This window comes from Idiotropiscis lumnitzeri, chromosome 3 (assembly GCF_059441095.1).
Source record: "Idiotropiscis lumnitzeri isolate Australia: NSW breed Sydney's pygmy pipehorse chromosome 3, RoL_Ilum_1.0, whole genome shotgun sequence".
Taxonomy (NCBI): Eukaryota; Metazoa; Chordata; class Actinopteri; order Syngnathiformes; family Syngnathidae; genus Idiotropiscis; species Idiotropiscis lumnitzeri.
The window spans coordinates 31,758,100-31,780,218 of record NC_142393.1 but is presented as its reverse complement, the minus strand read 5'-3'; the positions used below and the strand labels follow the sequence as shown (position 1 = coordinate 31,780,218).

The window sequence follows — 22,119 nt, the reverse complement described above, 5'->3', positions numbered from 1 at the left end:
TTTCTGCACAGATTTGTATTATTCTTAGCACCTGCAAGGTCATTAAGTAACATTAGGCTTAACAAGTCAATTCCTTTACATCATATCTTCGCTGCAGGCATCCAGAGATCTTGTGTGCTTCCTGCAACTGGACCATGTTAATGTCTATTATGGTCAAGACTATCGCAGCAAATATAAATCTCCCACTGACTACTGCCTGGCTTTGAAGGTAATTGCACCTCTTACTATGCAGAAGGCATGCTGTGACTGTTTATAATTCTTTATTGCAAGAAATACACTCACAAGTTTTGTTGCCATACAGCATCCACAGATCCAGAAAAAGTCACAATATATTAAGTATTTGTGCTGTGATGATGTCAGAACCTTGCACCAGTGGGTGAATGGAATTAGAATTGCAAAGGTAAGCCCCTAACATTAGATTTCTGTCCAACACAAATCATTTTTGTGTCAAAATGGAAATGGAAATGTGAAATATTTTCTGGGTTCGGGCTTGTGTCCAGTATGGGAAGCAGCTCTATATGAACTACCAGGAGGCCATGAAAAGAACTGAGGCAGCCTATGATTGGTCCTCTCTATCTACCTCCAGCATTCGATCCGGCTCAAGTTCTGCAAGCTTACCCGGTAGGTTGTTTTTAGTACGACTATATTAGTATGACTAGCCACTTCCAGTTCTGAATTTATTTTCCTTCCTTATTTGTGCCTCCAGAATCACAATCTAATCATTCTGGCCATTCAGACAGTGGAGTGGACACAGGGTCTTCTCATGGTCGCTCACAGAGTGTTGTTAGCTCCATTTTTTCAGAGGCATGGAAAAGAGGCACTCAAATGGAGGAAAACACCAAGGTATGACTACTCTAAAGCTGCTTTGACACTGCATCCCTGGTTAATTAGTACATTACAAGTACATTAGTAAAGACAGGATTTATTTGCCTGTCTCCTTAAGACAGAACTCATCGAAGCCGTGTCTCAAGTGTAGGTTAACACAGCCGTTCCCCCATTGAGATGACCAATTTTTAATTTCTCAACATTAAGGACCTAGTGTGAAGTAAACCAGACCATCCTTCTAGATTCATAGTTAGACCCATAGCAACGGCCTAACAATGAAAACACTTTTGTTCGTCAATCTATGGTATTCTAACACACATTCTGCTTCAAACAGATTCGAATGGAAGCTTCCAGAGGTGCCACTTTGCCACATCCTTCCCATAGTCACCGCCATCACAGCCAGCATTCAGTTGACCAGTTGACCCTGACAACCCGTCCTCAGCCTCAGCCTCATCCCCAGCAGCAGCCTCAACCACAGACAGTTGAGCAGCACCTGGCCCCTAAGCCTCAGTCGCCTCAACAGGTCCTGCAGCCCCAGCCACAGTCACCTCAGCGCTTGCAGCAGCCTCCACACCTCCTGCAACATCAGGAGCAGCACACCATGAGCAGCTACAGCCACTTGCCCCCCCAACAGCCGCCACCCCCTGTAAACAACTACAGCCAAATGCCTCCACCCCCATCACTTCAACAGCAGCAGACGCACCCGAACTACCCTAATCAGCTGTCGCACAAAGCAGTCAACTACAGTGTTGCGTTATCCCAACCGCCGCCCAACAACGAGAGTAACTACAGCCACGTGTATCCCACCCAGCAACAGCCAGCTCCTCCACCGGCTCCGCCACCTCCACCCCCACCTCCTCCACCACCTCCACCACCCCCAGTACAAACCATGTCGCACTACTCTCCAGCTCTCAACATGTACAAATTCAGTACAATAACCAGACTGCAGAACCAGAACCAGGCTACCAGTCACCACAGGATGCATCCCCAGCAACCTCCCCCATCCCAGACACCGCCCACCGCAAAGATGTACATTAAACCAAATGTGAATCACATTGCGGCCAGGACTAATGTCCCGCCTCCTCCTCCACCCCCCCCACCACCATCTATGCCAACCCCTGGTTCTGCCATGGCTGCACTGAAGTTCGGCCCTCCGAGTCCCAACACCCCTGCTGCCTTCATCCTTCCGCCTCCAGCATCTCAAACCAATGGTGTAGTATTTCCACCCCCTCCTCCGCCACCCCCATCGGCAGCAGGTGCTATCAGCCAGTCAAATTATCCAATTGGGCTGAAGCATGCACTGAAAGAAAGGTTTCCCAGCCCCCCACGGGATCTCATGTCTTTAAACGGAGATGTAGAAGATTCCCCGCCTCCTGCTCCTACTCCATCGCCGCCACCTCCACCACCACCGCCTCCTCCACCACCACCCCCACCACCTCCCCAGCATGTCCTAGTGCCGGCCCAGTTCCCAGCTCCTCCACCAGCGCCACCCAAATCCTTTACCCAAGGATTTGTTCCTCATACTGCCCCCAAACCTCTGTCACCTGTCTTGCCTTTCCCACCTGTCCCACCACCAGCCACCATGGCTGGGCTGCCACCCCCGCCACCCCCTCCTCCACCTGCACCCCTCAAGAAGCAGTTCAGTCTCCAGACAGGCTACACCTCCAGTCAGCCTCCGCCGACTCTACCCAAGCAGCATAGTCTGTCTAAGCCCCCGCCTGTTTCAACAGGAGCGGCCCCCGTCTCATCTTTAGTGAAACAGATCGCAAGCCAATTTCCAGGGGCTTTGAACCAAGTAGCCAATCAAACAGAGATCCCCAAAGTTCCCCTCTCGCCCCCTGCAGTCAAGTCCAAACCAAAATGGCAGCCTGTTGGCAGTCAACAGCCGCAGTCTTCAGAGTTCCCACCCCCTCCGGACAGTGTTCAAGTCAACAGTACTGGTTTTCCAGCTCCACCACTAGCACCACCGGTTCCAATAGCCCCCGCCTCTTGTCCAACACCACCACCGCCGCCCCTTCCTCCTGGGAATATGGAATCACCTGTGAGGACCTCTCCGTCCGGTCTAGGTGGTAAAAAACCTCCTCCAACCCCCCAGAGGAACTCCAGTATCAAGTCTAACTCTTCTGCGTCCTATGAAGAATCCAGGAGGAACCTTCTCAGTAAGTTTGCTCCACAGAGCAACACCCCTTCATCCTCCCAATCTCCCCTCTCTGCGTCAAATACGTCACCATCAAAGGATCCTTCAGGGGGACCCCGTGCACCCCCAAAACCCGGTAAGCTGAACCTAGCCAACCTGCCCTTGGGTCTTCAGGCCAAAGTGAGCCAGGCCAAGCAATCCGACTTCCCCTCCCCGCCAGCCGAGTGTGCCTACTTCCCTCCTCCGCCACCACTGTCTGAGCTATTCCCACCTCCACCTCCTCCTGGGAACGATTCTCATAGTAGTGGACCTCCAAGAGTAGCTGTGGTGAACCCTCAGCCTCAAGCTCCTCCTCCTCCCCCACCACCCCCACCAGTCTCAATTATTAACAACTCCACTTGGGGTAAGAGCTCCCTGAAAAAGACTCCTCCGCCGACACTTGTGCGCCGTAGCAACACCACACCAGAACCCCCACCAATCTCACCATCACCACAGCTACCTCCACCCACCTCACCGAAGGGCAGCTCAGGCCAGCCCAACTTCCTTGCGGATCTAAACCGGACCCTCAAGCGAAAGTCTGTGGGTAGGCAAGGCAAAATGGACCCTGCTGGGACTATGGATGACATGGCTCTGCCGCCGCCTCCCCCTGAGCTACTTCTTGAACAGGGAAAGCAAAGCAATGGTGGAAATGATGGCTACATGTCCGGGAACATTTCAGGCTATGCAACGCTACGACGAGGACCCCCACCGGCACCACCAAAACGGGGGGATGCCACCAAGCTTACTGGGTAGTGGTGAAAAAAAACTTTTTGAACAAAAGAATTTTCCTCTGCCTGTTTGGATCACAAAAAAAAATGCTATTGTATTGTGTATACACCAAAAGCTAGTTCAGAATTTGGTCCACGAGGGTTCACATTTTTCAAGTGCTCAGGATTTTACTTGTTATCATCATCTCGACTCTTAGCATGTAGTTTTGACCTTCCCGCCAAGTAAAACATTGAGTATTAACTCTTCCAAACTCTTTGTGATAACTCTTGTGAAGTCAGAATTTCAACTAAATCAATTTTGAAAATAAGACTAGATTCACATTGGACCCCAAACACGTACAATCTTCTATTGCTACGGATTCGAAAGAAAGAAATGGACCTTGTTTAGGTTGTAAATGCGAGTGCATGTGTGTGATTGCTGTGTGTGGGACTCATGCATTGAGCACATGTATGTACATGAGTAAGAGGCCTATGTGGAAAAGGGCTGTTTGCTTTTATGTGAAATTATTTAAATGATCAATTGAAGTATTTTTATTTGGGAACAATGAAGGTCTGGTCAGATGTGATTATGGAATGTATATCGGAAGTTAAACATGAATGGCTCACATCCACACAGTGTCAATAATAGAGGGCGTAAAATCTGTTAAAAGTCTGTGGTGTCTTTCTAAATGGTCTCATCCCATGTCAAAAGAAAAGAAGGAGGCCTTATTCTTTCAGTCTTGCACAGTCGAGGGGTGGTGGGGTTGTGAATACTCTGCAAACTGGGGGAAAATACTCATGCAAAACTTTCCATGGACTTCTAAAGGCAACGGGAGGGGAATTGTTGTGGCAGGCTTTTTTCCCATGTTTTTTTAGTCCATTTGTACAGTTGCTGCAGCTCCTGCTTCCTTGCTATCCCCAATTTTGCCCAATCCACCCACCATGTCACATCGTACAAATCCACAAAATAGGCTGGATTCATCCATGTGAAGGACACTCCACAGGATACTGTATAGTGCATCGTCATGACGTGGAACTCTAAATTCATGTGAGGGGGACACAAGACTTGATTGTTGTTCTCAGATTAAGTGGGTCTGTTGTATCTGGATTCTTTGTGGTGCCATGAAAATGTTCAGCCTAACTGCTTGCAGGATTGCCTTCATTTTCATCAGAGTGCTTGCGCTGTCCCAAGATTTCAACATGGGTCAGGATGACATTTATATCTCCATCACTAGTAAAGATGAAATAGATTTGAATTCATTTACTGGATGATAAAGACCAATGGAAGCTGTTCAATTCTCATGGCTTAAAAAAAAAAAAAATCTTAGTTATATTGGTTGACTCCGTATAGTATGACATGCTACTCTTTTATTCTAACGCCGTATTTCTTTTTTAAAATCGGTCCGTAACAGGATATTTGCTACAGTTCTGTGTAAGTTATTGATGTACACATGTGAGGCCTAAATGGTTGCAAATTGATTAAATGTGTCCTTCCTTATAAACCGAAATTCACAATATAAATGTTCAAACCAGAATTTGTCCTGAGTTATTTGTTCAGCCTGTAATATAGGGTTGCTCGACGGTCAGGTGATTATTTCATATTTCTTATGGTCTACAAGTAAGGATGTCCCGATCATGAGATCAATTTCAGCTGATCGTAAATTTTATTTTTTTGTATTTTTTTAAGTGCTACAAAGCAAAAAAAAAAAAAATCCAGTGTTACACAGATATTGCTAAAAGAAAAAAAATGGCAAGCAGCACAAATAAACGCAGCAAGTGGGGGAACGTTCTGGTAGTTGTCGCAATAAGCTAAGGTGAAGCTTGAGTCTTGCAACAATGATAATTTGCTGTCCGGAAATATTTGAATATGGACAGCGGAGACAGTGCAACAGCGATATACAGTGTATGCAAATTGAGCATTTCACATGGCAGAGAGGATAGAGCTACAACTAATTCAATACGCCACCTGAAAAACTTCTATGCCCAAAGAAAAAGATTTAGTAAATGTTTTACTTGTTTTAAACCACTGCTCCATTAGCCCTACATAATGTGTCATGTAGAGATCGTTATGTTTAAAAAAATGTCGCTCACTTCGGGTATCATTTTGGGATTGTGGAGATGGGTTTACACCAACATTTTGTAGAAAAAATTCCTTTGCCCTGTTCTGTACTAGGTTGTCATCATCAGCAGCAGCAGTGAATGTTTGAGTTTCCTGATCTGCTTCAACTTTACTTTTAAAACAAACTTTACTAGCCTGTGTTTCTGCACTTTTCCACAGTTTGGATGGACATCCAATAGGCTTGGCTACCCAACAAACATTCGCACATCACATTATAGTATTACACTTAAGTAATATAGCAAAACACTGGTCTCTTTTTTTTCCCTCCCCCATGCAAAATTTGGGGGAAATAATCTGCCGTGTTTGTGCTGGTTTGTGCCATATTTACTTTTTGATCTGCCACAGTTTTGCAATTATTAGGGATCATTTTATAAAGAAGCAAACCTGCTCATCAGTGTATTTGACTGAACATGCAACAATCTACATATAAATATCATCGTGATAATCTGCCATGTCGGCCGGTGATGAAGTGCCCAAGATATTTAACTTTATCAGTTACACTGACCACTGTATTTAACAGATAAAGAGCAGGATACTTCATGTGCTTGTGCTCCTTAGTCCTACAAGTCATAACCACACTCTTAGTTGCATTGTATTTGTCATGTCATGCTGCTCATCTTAATCTGCACCAAAGTTCAGAAGCTGCAACAGGCCAGGCAAAACACTACTATCATCATCATACAATAAATGATTCATAATCAAAGTTGCAGCCACCACACCGGTTTTATATGATCTGAGCCTACTTGGGAGTTCATCCATATACAAGTTGTAAAAGAACTGGGGATTGAATTCCAACCAGTCTGACTCATCAAGTCAATTTTATTTGTATAGCCCTTAATGACAGACCGTCTCAAAGGGCTTTACATAACCACAATCGACATCCCCAGATCTTAACCCCCAGGAGGGCAAGGAAAAACTCAAAACCCCCTTAGGGTAAAAGTGAGAAACCTTGAGAAGTGTCCACAGATAGGGGAATCCCCCTTCCAGGATGACCAGGCTGCAATGGATGCCAATTGGGCAACATTTGACACATAAAATGATGCTGTGCAATGTTAGCTGAGTTAATGTGAGTCACTCAAATGGAGTGAAGATGTCTTCAGTGGAGCGGGTCCTCGTCCAGTTGATCAGGGCCGTAATCTCCATAGCAGCACCTCCGAGGATGTGGTCCGCCTTCGATCTTGTACCGGTCAGTTGCTGTAGAATCAGAACAGCCACTTCCAAGTGAATCACCATTGCCTAGCCGGGGGACTGAGGACAGAAAAGAGAACAGAAGTAGTAAGCAGGCCAACAAATAATTTGAATTAGATGCTAAAGTATAGAAATAAGTTGATCAGCTGACACGCTGCAGGAGGATGACTTCGGTGGAGCGGGTCACCATCACCTAATTCCCCAGCCGGGTAAAAGGGGGCATAAAAAGAGAAGACGTGGTGGTAAACAGGCCAACAAATAGTTCATCAAAATTCAGTGTATAAATGAGTCTTTAACTGTGTTTTGATTGAACATTTCGTCTGAGGTGGCGCCTCTAATACCTGTGGGTAATGCTTTCCAAAGCATTGGTGCCCGAATAGAGAAGGCTCTAGAACCCGAGGACTTCTTTTTGGCTCTCGGGATCACTAAAAGACCAGCATTTTGTGAGCAAAGGTTTCGGGACAGAACGTATGGTACCACGAGGTCAACGAAATAGGAAGGTGCTAGGCTTTGCAATATTTTATAGGTAAGTCGTAAAACTTTAAAATCACATTTCAAGTGGAGCGGAAGCTAATGCAAATTGGGTAGCATCGGGGTAAGACGATCAAACTTTCTCGTCCTAGTCAGGATTCTTGCTGCTGCATTTTGAATTAGCTGCAGACTTTTAATTCTAGACATGGAGAGAGCAAAACGTTACAATAATCGAGGTGAGACGGAACACACGCATAGATTAAGATTTCTGCATCACTAGTTGATAGAATTGGACAAATTTTCGCAATATTGCGCAGATGGAAAAACGTAGTTCTAGTAATATTTTTAAAGTGCATTTGAAAAGACATAGTTAAATCAAATATAACACAGAGATTTTTTGTTGAATCACTTTGGGCAGTATTACATTTATCGAAACTCAGAATGGTGTCTTTGAAAAGGTGCAGATGACGTGCTGGTCCAATGATCAGCATCTCGGTTTTAGCTGAGTTAAGACACAAAAAATTTGAAGCCATCTATTGTTTAATCTCAGCAAGGCATGCCTCTAATTTATAGCAATGATGCGGATTTGTTATATCCAGCGGCATATATAATTGGATATGATCGGCATAACAATGAAAACTAATGTTATATTTACGTATAATATCACCAAGCGGTAGCATATAGATGCTAAACAATAGAGTTCCAAGGACCGATCCCTGCGGAACGCCACATGTGATATTACAAAAGTCAGAAGTCGCATTGCCATGAATTACACCGTGCGTCCTCTCTGACAGATAAGAATTAAACCAAGAAAGCGCTCCATTGCTGACACTAAATGGGGAAGACACACGATTCTCTATCTGTGTCAATCATCAACACTTACATTATCTAAATATAACACAAGGGGTAGCCATATTGTCTCAAATTGTTGGAATCTTCCACTGAAAATATATTTTATCCTCTCTAGATGCAATGTGTCAGTTAATCCTTCCTGCCACATCTTCACTGTCGGAACCTTTGTACTTTTCCACAGCATAAGAATCTGTTTCTTTGCCATTATGAGCCCATATGAGACAAAGCATTGTTGGGGTTTTCTCAGTCTTTAAAAGCCTCAGATGTCCCAAGGACAAGGAGTATGGATCCAATTCGATCCTAATCCCGATGACCTCAGACATAATCTCGTATTCATTAGTCCACAAATTATAAATCAGGTTACATAACTCTGAAGATGGGTTGCAACAGAAGCCTTGCCTTTTTCAGGATAAATATTTTGTAATCTGTTCTTTTTAAAATGAAGCTTGTGTGTAATATTAAATTGTATAAACAATGTCTTGGGTTGTTAATATTCTCGAATGCCTTGTTCCATAAATGGTTTGGGATATATTCACCAACTTCTGTCTCCCATTCACATTTGTTTAAGTAAATCGGAGGGGAATTTAAAGACAAAATAACAGTATCGAGACAGGTTAATTTTGGTCGTTCTGTTGCAATTTCAGATAATCACCTATCGATGAATTGGGATAAATCGTTAACTCTTTCAAATGTGTACGAATATAATCTCTAATTTGTATTAATTATAGAAACTACTACTGCCTTACCAGAATTTCTGTTGTAACTGAGAAAACAAAGCCAATACCCCTTTCATGTATAGATCGGCAAAACAATTATTGTCCCTCTGATTCCACGTACCAAAGGAAACCCCTGAAGCAGAGGGAGGAAAAGTAGGATTGTTATATATATGGGTTATGCTGGAGACTAAGAGTTATGGGGAAAAGAGAACCTAATCTGATTCCAGACTGATCAAATCATGAATGACAGGGTTGCAATACAGTGATCTATTGATTTTAGTTGGACCTAACAAAATTGTAGCTAAAGGATATGGAGTACATTTCTCTCGTTCAATCAGCAACCAGCTAGGTGGGGCGGTCAAAGCATTTTACCAGAAAATTTACATTTTTATTGCTGAAGCCCACTGATAGAATAAAAAATTTGGAAGTACCAGTCCACCAATGTTTTTTGATTGGTAAATATATTTATTGCTTCTTCTAGGTGTTTTGCATGACCATAAAAAGGGATTTATTATAGAGTACAATTGTCTTCTTAAGGAAAATCTGAACATTTTGAAACAAATACAACAATTGTGGAAGAAACACCATTTTAACTGCATTTATTCCCCATTCATTTCAAATGCAAAATTAAACACTGCACCACACCATTTTTTATCCGATTTTGTTCATACAAAGTATTCAGAAAATTCATGTCATGCAATTTACAATTTTTACATGTTTTGCTTTTTTTATTATTTTTTTAAACTTTTTTCACAATTTCACATTTTCACCCAAAATAATCCCATTCATTTCTACAAAAATTCTATTCATTCCAGTTTATTGTATATTATTCTGTCATTCAATATCATTCCACAGATTTTCTTTCATCTTCTCAACCAATTTCTTCAGTTATTGGATTCCCTAGTTCAGCGGTTCTCAAATGGGGGTACGCGTACCCCTGGTGGTACTTGAAGGAATTCCAGGAGGTTACTTGAGATTTTAACTAAAACTAACAAACATGCAAAAATATTTTCATTATTATTCAAACAAATGTTTCAGGAAAATATGTCATAAAACGAATTCTATTTTCAGTAGGTTATTCAATTTCATTATTTTGAAAACTCATATTCTCCCCCAAACCAAAATGGTTCTACCCAATTTATTGCGTGCCACCACTCGTCACCTGCCAATCACTTCAATACGCAAACAATGGATTCGTGGTTATAGCGTAAGTCTTCCGAATAAAACGGAAGCACAGGTACGGAGTGGGGCTCCGTACACAGGTGTAAAAGTAGGGCCAAACCAGAGTCGGTGATATTCCGGTTGTATGTTGAAGATTATATTTTATTTGGATTTACTCACACAAGTTGCAACAAACCCCAGGCACTGTTTTTTTCTGTGGGGAGAAACTTGGTCACAGTTGCATGAAGCCAGCGCACCTGCAGCGCCATCTTGAGACGAAACATTGATGTCACGTTGGTAACAAGAGGAAACTGAATTCAGATCGTCTCAAGATATGATGCGGAAGCCGCTTATGTTGTGACTTTGCTCGTAGCTAAAGCCAAGAAGTCATTCACTATCGGTGAAAACCTGATAAAAGATCTCTTCTATGATCCAAAAGCGGACACTTTATTGATTATTTTATGTGGACCAATACAAATTTAAAGGTTAAAAGTTTGAAAAGTTCTCAAGTTTAATAAATCAGACACTGATGGCATGTTTTTGTAATTGTTTTGGGGTTTTTTTTAACCCACAAATGTTTTTGCGCTGGTATTTCACGGGGGGGGGGGGACATCAATGGAAAAAAAAAGATACATCACTGGAAACCACTGCTCTAGTTAATATGAATACCCTACAGACAGCACTTACTTTGCTCCATAAATTTAATATATATTCACATAGCACTGCACTTCCCAGACGAATGGATGATGCCCTCTTCAACCACGACAATCAATCCTGGTGTCTGCTGCAAAATTTAAAAGAAAAGAAAATGTGTCTTAATTGTAAATATTCAAAGAGTGTGTGGCTCCCGTCGAACAATTAATGAAATGTTTCAAATGGCTCTAATGACTAATGTAATGTCCCTCATGAGCCGTACAAAGATGCAGCACGACGGGTTTAAGGCTGAAAGAGATTACTCTTCCCGGATAGTCTATTTTTCAACGATAGGTTCATTTTTTTTTAATCAGGGAAAACTAGCTTGCAATTTCAATTTTATCAATTTGTTTTTAAGAAAACAGCTCCTGTCAATGAACAGTATGACCACGCCCGCTCACCTGCCTCCATGTGCGATAACAATTTCAAATTTGGTCTTTGTAACTACGTCGCTAGTAATGTTAAAATAAAAGGACCAATCGGTCCCAACGTGTATGTGGACATCTTTACTTGGGCCAACTCCAACGTCTGAAAACATAACAAAACGATTCACCTTTCCATGGCTGACTAAAAAGAGAATGAGGAAATGAGCACGTCTGCCATTTTTCACATTGCATTCCGGGAGTTGTTTTTTGTGAGCTGAATTGCTCATAGGGCTTTATATATTCTATTTATGTGTAAGATTACCCCCACTCCCCCGAAATCCACCTCTCCCTTTGTGTCACTCCCTTCACCGCCCAATATGAAAATTACGTGTTTTAAATGGCCAGATTTGTCCGGTGCTCGGAATCTTTCCAAGTCCATTTTTTTTTTTTAAATGAATTTTGAAAAATCAAAACACTGACAGACTGCCACTTTGTTTGTTCTTACAATTAGCATAGCAGCAAGCAGAGTCAGCTGTAGAGCCTAAAATTGCGCTCTTAAAATGGATGACAGCATAGACACGAGTTCATTCACCCAAAGCTCATGCCAGGCCATGGTCTGTTGCCACTGTAGAAGAGGCCACGTGGCCACTAAAATGTTGGGCACAGGAAGAAAATTCCTGAGTGAACGCAATAGACCGTGTGTGACGTGACTCTAGCCTGATTAAACCATTTATCTAATTTGTTCCATTTCTATGCCTTTAAGTCGGACCAACAGCTGCCCCTTTGCAAGGCCCCTTAAACACTCGCAACTCTTCTCAACCTTTATACAGCCCTATTGATTGTGACAATTCAAATACATGACGAGATATGGCGTATGACAGATCATTTTCAAATGTTTCCAGTGGTTATTCACAATTCACTTCGCAGAGAGTAATTTCTACAGATCCTGTTCATTTCGTTTTGTTTTTTAACCATCTCTGTCACAAGAGGAAGCTTGGTTCAACACAATCAGTCTGAATTTTCTTCAGGCTTGAATGTTTATGTACAATTTCAGTGAAAAGACATTTCCATCCATACAAACCCATCTTCAAATCTTTGTCAATTACTTGACCTGAAATGGACCGAAGAAAGGAATGTGTCCAAGTATTCAGTCCAACAGCACAAACAGTGCGCTCAGAAAATATTTTGTCCCCTGTTGATTTCCACATTGCTTGCAAGCCAGTGCTGAAGTCTGCAAAACATGTGTAAAATAGCCCCAACATATGTGGTTTTGAGGTTCCAAAAGGTGTGCAAATAACTCAGTTGCACATCAGAATAGGAATACATACATGGTTACATGACACAAGAAGGCACGCTCAGTTACAGCCGTATTGACTGTTTTCTAATTACTTGTTTTCTATTTTATACTTATGTTGAATAGGTATTTTTTCTAAATAAATACTTTATAACTTTACGACTACATTAGCATTTAGTGATAGACGATGGCGTGTTCCAACTGTCATAAATAGACAACCCCTGTAATTAAAAAAAAAAAAAAAGGGGGTTGAAACAACACTTTGAGAATGTCCCGTAAAGTGCAAAGGTTCAAAGGCTTCATTTACAGATTGCATATATACTGTACACATGAAAACGCACAGTCCTTTTCATCGTTCAAGTGTCCCCATCAGAAGTTCCAAAGCGGCCAGGAGAGACACTTCAAACTCCTGATCTGAGAAGCGAGCCACTGACTGGCGGGCGTTGCGTCGTATCTGCAGGCGGCTAGTAGGCGTCAGACTTAGGATCTCCTCGATGGCTTCAGCATAGCCCTCCTCGTCATTGGCAAGGAAGCCCGTCTGGCCTCCCTCAAAAGGCACCACGATATCAAGCTTCGGACCACCAGACTTGTGGGCGAGGATCACATTGCCTGCTGCCATGCACTCCACAACACCTGAACAGGGAGGGAGGGATGACATAGTGGTCAAAATATTTAACAAACAAAAGGGTCAAGTGATGCTCAATTACCAATCCCAAAGTGCTCGTTCCACATGGTGTGCAGTCCAATAGTGGCCCCACCCAACTCTCTTTTTAACTCTGCAAAGGGGATGTTCAGTTTAAACTCCACTCTGTCAGCCACACCCTGCTCCTGGCACAGCCCCCGCAGCATCAATACCCTATCCTCGTCCTCCGTATTCCTGCATCCTCCAATCAGAATCAGCTTCAGACTCTCCCTCCCCCCAGCAGCCTCTCTCCGCCGATCCAACACTTTTTTGAAAGCTTTGATCTGCAGCTGGTGGTCCTTCTCGGGACGGAACTGCCCAATGGAGACGATTGAGTGGCACTTTTTTTCCTCATTCTCTTCTAGTGGGATGTCCAGGAATGCGCTGACGTCGCAGGGTGGGTAGACCACACTGGTGCGGTTGGAGGCGTGCCACAGTGACAGAATGTGCTCAAGCGTCCAGGATGAGTTGACCATTACTAGGTCACTGCAGGAGCCGGCCATGCCATAAAGCACAGCGAACAGACAGTAGTAGAGGACCTTGAAGGCGCTCAGGAAAAGACTGTCAGAAATGTAATCTGGGTTGTTGAACCTGAGATGAGAATAGCTCTTAATTAGTGTCACCGCATCATCTGTATTATGCAAGTAAAAGCATACCTGGGGTTCCTTTCTCTCACCACGGACAGCATGTCAGTGCTGATGGTGGGGTAGTGGACATAAGCGCATACACTGCATCCTCCCAGGTAGCGGAAAAGGGGCAGAGTGAAAGCGTATCCCATTGAGTCGATGAAGATGTCAGGGACAAATTCTGTGAGCGCTTCCCATCCCAAGAAGATGGAGCCCATGCTTTGCCCGAGCAGGGTGAAGTGAGGAAACAGACTGGGCTCCACTAGAAATCTCAGCCTTAGGAACACAAAGTGAATCGGCCGAGGAAGCACAATGCTGAATTTGCGCCGTGCTCCATCCACAATCTCGTGGGCCGAAACACCCAGGTCGCCTGTGTAGACCACAATGTCGATGTCTGGATACCTGTGTAGACATGTTGAACACAAATTGATGAATTCATTCTTTAAACAAACTCAGCATAATTAAATCAAGCATACCTTCGCTGTAGAGCTCTGATTGCACACCAGAGCACCCTCTCTCCCCCACCACCAGCGTTGCAGTATGGGTGGAAGAAGGCCACTGCAGGACGTCTGCTCCTTGCATATCGAGTGTTCCTTTTGCCTTTCAGCCACAGACGCACTGCCAGCATCAGCAAGACCAACGCGGCAAGCAGAAGTAGACACACAAACAGCACGTGGAAGAGCACCTTCCAAAGGAAGCTACAACACAGCAACCCAACATTAACACGCATGTTAGGTGTTGCTTAAGCGATATTTGTCAATGTCGTGGAGAACACACAACTCTTTTGAGTCACTTAATAAAATGAATAAATGTTAAAACAAAACTGCTCATAATCTCTCTCCTGAAACTTATGTAACTAACAAGATAACCTACATGCATATGCATACAGTGCGATTTACTGCACATCAAGGAGACGCTCAGTTAACAGTTTAGTCGTTTAATATTCATGGTCTAGAAGTGCACTTTCATTTTACACATCTCCAATAATGTCGACTCCTGCGTTACGTCGTCGCCATAGGAACGCAACTATGTCGTAAACCGATGATTCCCTGTCCACTGATTAGCTCTTCGATGAAAATTAAAATAACAATAATACCGAGGCATTAAAATTACACAAAACGAAATGGCGAAGGTTTTCAACGTCGACTTAGATTTTTACATGTAAAAACGTGAATAGAATATGACTGGAGTACATACCACAAACACAGAATGATTTCGTCGTGTGCCGACATTTTGCCAACAGACACCAAACTACACGCGTCATTAGATTCTTCTTCTTCTTTCGATTCCTAGCGGATTGCAAGCGATTTGCAGGTACATACTTCCACCTACTGAACAAGAGTGTGTATTACCCACGTCGCCACCTTCACAAGCTATTCACCAGTTAAGTGTCCCTCAAATATTAAGTGCTTCCCTCACACACCTGGTCCTATCTCCTTCTCTCTCCGCACACCACCACCAATCACACTTTGACGCAGCGCCGACACGCGTCATCGTTTAACTTGTCACTTGTTGTCACTTGTGCTAAACCCTTTATTAACGTCTCCTATAGGTGAGGAGGTATAACTACATCACAACTGTTGCATTATGGGTGCTAGGAGTGACAAAAACTCAGATTAATGGAATTGTTTCACTATTTAATTATTTGTCACTTGTATGTATTCATTTAATTAATTCAACGTCAATATTTAACTATTTGACCATTTTTTACTAAATTATTTTTATTAAACAAATGGTAAAATTATTAAATACTTATTGAAACAATTAAATAAAATGTCACATTTATTTATTCAATTGCTGTATGTATTAATTCATTCACATGTTTAATTAATTCCTTGATAGACTAAGGGTAAAGTAATGTAAAAAATTAATCTTTGATGTACACATATTAAATATATGTTTTGAGAGCAGGATTTTACCAGTTTGCTCCCTCCTAGCCTTACGGATTGATCGATGACCCCATGGCAAAGTTTAACTTCTGAATAAACACTTAAATCAATAACAACTCCCTGCTTTCATGGTTTGAACGATCGCAGTCATTTGCACCGTTTCCATCATGAAGAGACTTGTGATTTGGTTTGTTTTAATGGGCCAACTCCCAAAGATGGGGCACTGCACTGAAACACAGTAAGTTAGATTTTTGTGTGTGTCATTAAGGTTAAAGTCATAATAATATAACAATAATGTCAGTACACTTATTAGGGCCATATTTATTCGAGTTATTCTTTTTGTAGCGACCAAATTCTGTCAATCACACCGACAACACCAGAGCAAGTGGGCATTGTGAAGAATATCTCCACTCAATATGAGGTAGATAACTTGCCGTTATATACCCCTCCAAAAGTATTGTTACGGAAAGTTAATATCTTTTGCTTTTGCAGACATTTGGAATTCAGATCAAAAGGTGACTATGAGACAAAAATTAAGAAGTCCAGATTTTATTGTATGGCATTTTCATCTCGATGTGCTGAACAACTCGGGACAAAGCACCTTTTGTTTGAAGCCACCCACTTTTGAAGTGGGCAAAAGTTTTGTAACAATGATTATTAAAATTATTGAACATTAATAAGAATAACATTTAATATTTGGTGTCAGAACCCTTACTTATAATAACTGTATCAAGCTTGCAACTCATTGACTGAACCACTGAGTTGCAGTTTTCATTTGAAATGTTTTTCCTGGCCTTTACTGCAGCCTCATACGGTTCTTGTTTTTGGGGGTTTCTCCTTTCAGTCTGCTCTTCAGAAGGTGGTGGGCACGTGAGTCCGTCAGTCATCATTCTGTCATTATTTGAGGCCCTGTCCGTCGCCACCGGCAACAGCCAGTCAGTGTCAAGAACATACTCATTACATCGGTGTCCAAATTCACAGGCTGCGTCCTCCAAAGGTTAGATTATTGGCCGCATTTTTCAACTGCATGACACCACTCACGGCACGACTCAACTGCATGTGGTTCCCAAATATTAGAAAGACCTTAACGGCTACAAAGGCTCCTCCTCACGTATCCTCCATGGACCGCATAAACCGAGACAAATTACGACAGACTTTATGTGAATTTTGATTCCACCTGCGGCCGGAACTGAGGTCATGCGGCTGAACATGAAGACTTTGCAGAAACTAGCCTGTGAATTTGGACCCTGCGTATGTCACGAGCACAAAAAATATATAAAAAAAATATATATTACAACACACACACACAGCGTGGTGATTGGCGAAATTAAAGCAATATGGGACAATGTCATTGCAACCTGTGGGACTGTAAGGCACTGTTTTTTTTTTTTTTTGCTTTTTTAAACTCTGGGCTCTTCTGAGTGTGATGGAGTAAGTACTTTGTACATTTTCAACGCTGATTGGTTGCCTCTGATGGCGACGGATGGACTGGGCCGGCCTGAATTAACTGAGGGACTAACATGCCAGCCACCGGTAAAAAAAACATGCTCTGTTGGGTTAAGGTCCAGTTTTTCCTCTAAATGAAGTCCTTTGTAGTGTTCGCAGTGTGTTTTGGGTCATTGTCTTGTTGTATGATGAAGCTTCTCGCGGTTACCGGAAGATTGAATGAATTTTTCAGGAAATTGACTTCAGAATTTATTCTGCCCCTGCCATCATGAGCTACATCATGTTCAGAAATGTTACATCTGCAGCTGTTGTGAAAGGGCTATATGAATCAAAATGTATTGTATTGTATTGTATTGCAAGCCCGTTCCAGAAGCAGGGATGCAAGTCCAAACCATGACATTACAACCTCCACCAGGGCCTGTCCTGCCAATACGCCATTTACGCAGCCGCAAAGGGCCCCGACTTCACCAAAGGGGCCAGATCTGGCAACCCATTGCCGACACATCCGATCGCTAATGCGCACGCACAATGTGCGCTCCATTTTTGGCAAACGCAGCATCTCACTTTGCGATCATTAATCCGCGAGACAATGTGCAATTCTGTGTAAACAAGGGCACCAAGCAAAATGTCAAAAAGACTCATCGGGTACGGAAAAACAAAAGAAAAAAAGAAAAGATGAAGAACAATCTCAAGGTAAGTACGGATGATGTTAGGGCCTTGCGTTTAAATTGAGAAGAGCAATTTACGTCGTGTACGTTGTCTTGTGACGACGTAGGGGTGGTGGGGGCATTCGCTCAGACATATATATATATATATATGAATATATTCATATATATATATTCATATATATATACGGTGGCAGACTGGTTAGCACGATGGCCTCACAGTGAGAGACAGCATCGGGCATGGGTTCAATCCCAGCTCCGGCCATCCTGTGTGGAGTTTGCATGTTCTCCCTGTGCCTGCGTGGGTTTCCTCCCACATTCCAAAAACATGCATGGCAGGCCGATTGAACACTGTAAATTGCCCCTAGGTATGAATGTGGGTGCGGATGGTTGTTCGTCTCTGTGTGCCCTGCAATTGGCTGGCAACCAATTCAGGGTGTCCCCCGCCTACTGCCCAAAGATAGCTGGGATAGGCTCCAGCAACCCCCGCGACCCTAGTGGGGAGAAGCGGTACAGATGATGGATGGATATATATAGTGTGTGGGTGTGCGTGCGTGCGTGCGTGTGTGTGTATATATATTGTCAATTGTCATATTTAAAATTGTATATTCAGTATACAACATAAAACAAAAATAAATATGTTTTTGTCTTGCTGTTTTAATACTTGTAAAGGGGACTGAATTTTGCTGAGTTTTTCTTCTGCTCCTGCAATGTGTCCATGCGAAATGTCCACAGACCGCCTTGTGGCAGCCGGTCCACTTCCAGTACATCCGAGAAGAAAGTCAAGTTCACCTTTTTGTTCCTGCAAACAGCTCATCCACGGTCAAAGACTTGCTGCAGCAATATGATTTACCACATGAGTATGTTGCCTGAACAAAACATTTTTTCCTGATCAAATATAGTTTAATATAAGAGCTATAATTATTGATTTGTGCGTGGGCGGGGGTGTGTGTGTGTGTGTGGGTGGGGGGGTGTGTGTGTGTGTGTGTGTGGGTGTGTGCGTGCATGTGTGTGTGCGTGTACCGCTATATGTGTTGACTGTGTTTGTTTAGGGTGTTACTGGACAACACCAATCACCTGATTGAAATGCAGACACGGAACGATTCCACCGACCCGAGAAGCAGCACGAGTTTCTATGAGCGGTATCACAGCCTCGAGGATGTACAGTATATGCCTTGCATCACACGCTGGGTTACTTCATTATGCAGAGATGACCTGCTCTAATTTTGTTGTCTCCTTTTAAGATCTATCATTGGATCAACAGGACTGCTCACGACAACCCAAACACCATCAAAACCATTCTTCTGGGTTCCTCATTTGAGAAACGACCACTCTATGCTCTGAAGGTGCACATGTTCGTCCATTGATCAAATAGCACAACTCTGATATGATAAGCATGGTGATAAACATCTGAACTTGTTGCCGGATCGCATCCAACTGAAACCTGGTATAGCTTTTATCCCTGCGTAGCCAGTTTTCGACGTGATTAAAGTGTGAAGTTTGCCCAACATTTACATACATATACAGCAATAAATCCTGCATTTATACATCAAACACTACATGCTGACAAATATTGCCTGCATTAGAACGGCTCTATTAATTCACCAGGTATGATTGGGATCATGTTTATTCCTCACTCAGGTGTCGCTTAACAGTGAGAATAAGAAAGCCTTGTGGATTGACTGTGGGATCCATGCCAGAGAGTGGATCTCTCCTGCTTTCTGCATGTGGTTTGTACAATATGTGAGTAGATCTGGTTTGTATATTATACGTGTTGGTACATAAATCACTTGAGTAAGACATTCTCCTCTCCACAGTCCTTAGCTTCTTACAAGCAAAATAAAGACATTACTGACATTTTAGACAACATGGATGTTTACGTCCTGCCTGTGATGAATCCTGACGGCTACCTTTACACATGGACTACGGTAAAAGCGCATACGGCAGAAGTTGCCACTCATTTTAGAGGATATTGGATTTAACTCATATCTATTTGTTATGTGTGTCAGAACCGAATGTGGAGGAAGAGCCGGTCAATCAGCCCAGGTAGCTACTGTGTTGGAGTCGACCTAAACAGGAACTTTGACGCAAACTGGTGCAGTAAGTCTCCCTCCCCATTTTTGTTCCTCTCGCTGAGACTTGTGCACCTGTTGTCGGTTAGCAAACTACTTCTACTGTGTCAGGTTTGAAGTGTGCATTCTCCAGACATCACATTTCAGCTCCTTCTACAGATGTTCAATAGGATTGAGCTCATGATTGACAACTAAGCTACCAAGCTGCTGAAGGAAAATCCTTTGGACAACAGAGACAAAACTGGAGCTTTACGAGTTGGACAAAGTGCTGCGGAGAGGGAGGTCTGGGCTTCCCCCGCGACTAAGCGGAAGAAAATGGATGCATGGATGGATGGATGGACATTGGCTCGATGTCAATCAAAAAATTAAAGCATATAAAGTAAAGACCACTACTGCAAAACATGGAAGCTGCTCCTGTGGTCAGTCATGGGGCATCTTTACTCTATCGGGTACAGTGTTTTGAAAAATGACAAAAGAATGATTAAGGTTGTCACTGATGGCCAGCACTTTTTGACAGAAGGACAAAACATTGACCTATTCTGACTCTGCCTAAATCCGATTGAACATTTAACGAAGGAGCCAAAACATGCAATATGAGCAAGGCACCCATCAAAACCTGAAACAGCTGGAGTAGTTTGTTCAAAATCAGCGGGGCAAAATATAGCGACTGTCGACAGATAGACGACTCTCATCGAAAACTACCAAGAACATTTGATTGCATCAAACAACAAAATATGAACTTAAGGGTATATCATCATTGTGTCCAAATTGGTTTTGTTTGTTTTTTAAACTGCTATTGGGATTTTGTATTTCTTGAATGGAAGGGTACCTTGTGTGTATATACATGCTGTTCAGTATTTTCAAATGCCTTGGATTTGCTGCTATTTGAAGTTTGTGTTGACCACCAGCGGAGGGAGCCTCCAGTGATCCCTGCAGTGAGATCTACTGCGGTGCCTTCCCTGAATCAGAACCCGAATCGGAGGCCGTAGCAAACTTCTTGCGCAGTAAGAAGGACACCATCAAGCTTTACCTCAGCATTCACTCTTACTCTCAGATGCTGCTCTTTCCATACTCATGCACCTTGGATAACGCACAGAACCACAATGAGCTGGTGAGAACTTCTCCACAGTCCAAGACTGAGGCGCAGTTTTATTCAAAGCTGTTTTTCCAATCAAAACACACGCGAGCAACATTTTTTTAAATGTGGATTTCAAATGGTAATCTTTTATTTTAGCTTGAGATGGCCCAAGAAGCTTCACAAAATATCAGACGATATTACAGAAACACTTATAAATATGGTGCAGGAGCACAGACAATATGTGAGTGAGTTATTTTACTTTCAAGCTCATGGGACTGATTCAAAGTACTGATGCGTAGCTCTAACTCCTCTGCAGACCTGGCTCCCGGGGGCTCTGATGACTGGGCATACAATCTTGGCATCAAGTATTCATTCACGTTTGAACTCCAGGACCGTGGACGCTATGGCTTTCTTCTGCCACCGTCTCACATTTCCCAGGCATGCAATGAAGCACTGCTTGCCGTCAAGACCATTGCTCAAAGGGTCATCGACAAAACACAAGCTTCAACAAGTCCTTCAACTCTTTAAGTTGTAATAACCAGTTTTTTTCAAGGGTTGGTAATTGCTCAGATCTGACAGTAAAGTGCTTTGAACCATTTATTTTCACAAGAAATCCAGATATTTGACTCAATGCATTGCTTTCTGCATAGGAACAAAACGAAACACTTGAATTTGTATTTAAACAGTCCTCCTCATCATGCTGTTCACATTTTGACATCATGAGACATGACCATGCCTAAAAATGGATCAACAGTATCTTGCCTTGCAAGGCTTCAAAAGATGTTCTAGGGCAGGCATCACCAAATGGCGGTCCGCATCCGGACCGCGGGATGGTTCGGACCGGACCCATGGCCAATCTCTGATGAATTTTTTTCAGGGCGCATTCGGAAACGTTGGCGCTGCAATTCTTGTAAATACGGAAAAGGCGTCACTGATTTGAGCCAATCAAATCTTTTGTTTACTATCCACTGCCAATTGCGCAGCAGACCGGAAATGAGTGCTGCTGACAGTATGCCTTGCTAAAAAGTTAGCGAGGTCGATGCGTCTTGTTTTAAATGAATGGACGGAGAAATTTAGTTTTGATCTGGCTGCAG

The 22,119-nt window shown here is 42.9% G+C and overlaps 3 protein-coding genes across 8 annotated transcripts in view; 2 read left to right on the top strand and 1 right to left on the bottom strand.

Annotated features, from left to right (window-relative positions):
* raph1b (Ras association (RalGDS/AF-6) and pleckstrin homology domains 1b) overlaps positions 1-5,243 on the top strand; it is a 30,318-nt gene extending 25,075 nt beyond the window's left edge. For all 4 annotated transcript variants that reach the window (XM_088291003.1, XM_088291000.1, XM_088291002.1 and 1 more), the window contains 5 exons: positions 98-208; positions 302-400; positions 501-621; positions 707-843; positions 1,160-5,243. In XM_088291003.1, the coding sequence (XP_088147129.1) occupies positions 98-208; positions 302-400; positions 501-621; positions 707-843; positions 1,160-3,754 (3,063 nt within the window). In that variant the 3' untranslated portion in view covers positions 3,755-5,243. The remainder of the gene's footprint in view (positions 1-97; positions 209-301; positions 401-500; positions 622-706; positions 844-1,159) is intronic.
* Positions 5,244-12,285: 7,042 nt separating this feature from the next.
* On the bottom strand, positions 12,286-15,394 carry alg11 (ALG11 alpha-1,2-mannosyltransferase). 2 transcript variants are annotated; one of them, XM_088292193.1, is made up of 5 exons: positions 15,299-15,394; positions 14,352-14,573; positions 13,906-14,277; positions 13,275-13,840; positions 12,286-13,200 (listed from the first exon to the last, which is right to left on the bottom strand). In XM_088292193.1, exons 1-5 carry the CDS (start codon positions 15,367-15,369, stop codon positions 12,917-12,919), a joined length of 1,515 nt encoding a protein of 504 aa, XP_088148319.1. In that variant the 5' UTR covers positions 15,370-15,394; the 3' UTR covers positions 12,286-12,916. The 2 variants fall into 2 exon arrangements, with proteins under 2 accessions (XP_088148319.1, XP_088148320.1); XM_088292194.1 differs by having other exon boundaries at positions 15,073-15,375.
* Positions 15,395-15,904: 510 nt separating this feature from the next.
* Positions 15,905-21,623, top strand: cpb2 (carboxypeptidase B2 (plasma)). 2 transcript variants are annotated; one of them, XM_088289819.1, is made up of 11 exons: positions 15,905-16,002; positions 16,110-16,185; positions 18,611-18,735; positions 18,928-19,036; positions 19,120-19,221; positions 19,517-19,618; positions 19,693-19,803; positions 19,885-19,975; positions 20,856-21,058; positions 21,182-21,266; positions 21,342-21,623. In XM_088289819.1, exons 1-11 carry the CDS (start codon positions 15,932-15,934, stop codon positions 21,551-21,553), a joined length of 1,287 nt encoding a protein of 428 aa, XP_088145945.1. In that variant the 5' UTR covers positions 15,905-15,931; the 3' UTR covers positions 21,554-21,623. The 2 variants fall into 2 exon arrangements, with proteins under 2 accessions (XP_088145945.1, XP_088145944.1); XM_088289818.1 differs by lacking the exons at positions 15,905-16,002; positions 16,110-16,185 and adding an exon at positions 17,682-17,903.
* Positions 21,624-22,119: the final 496 nt, after the last annotated feature.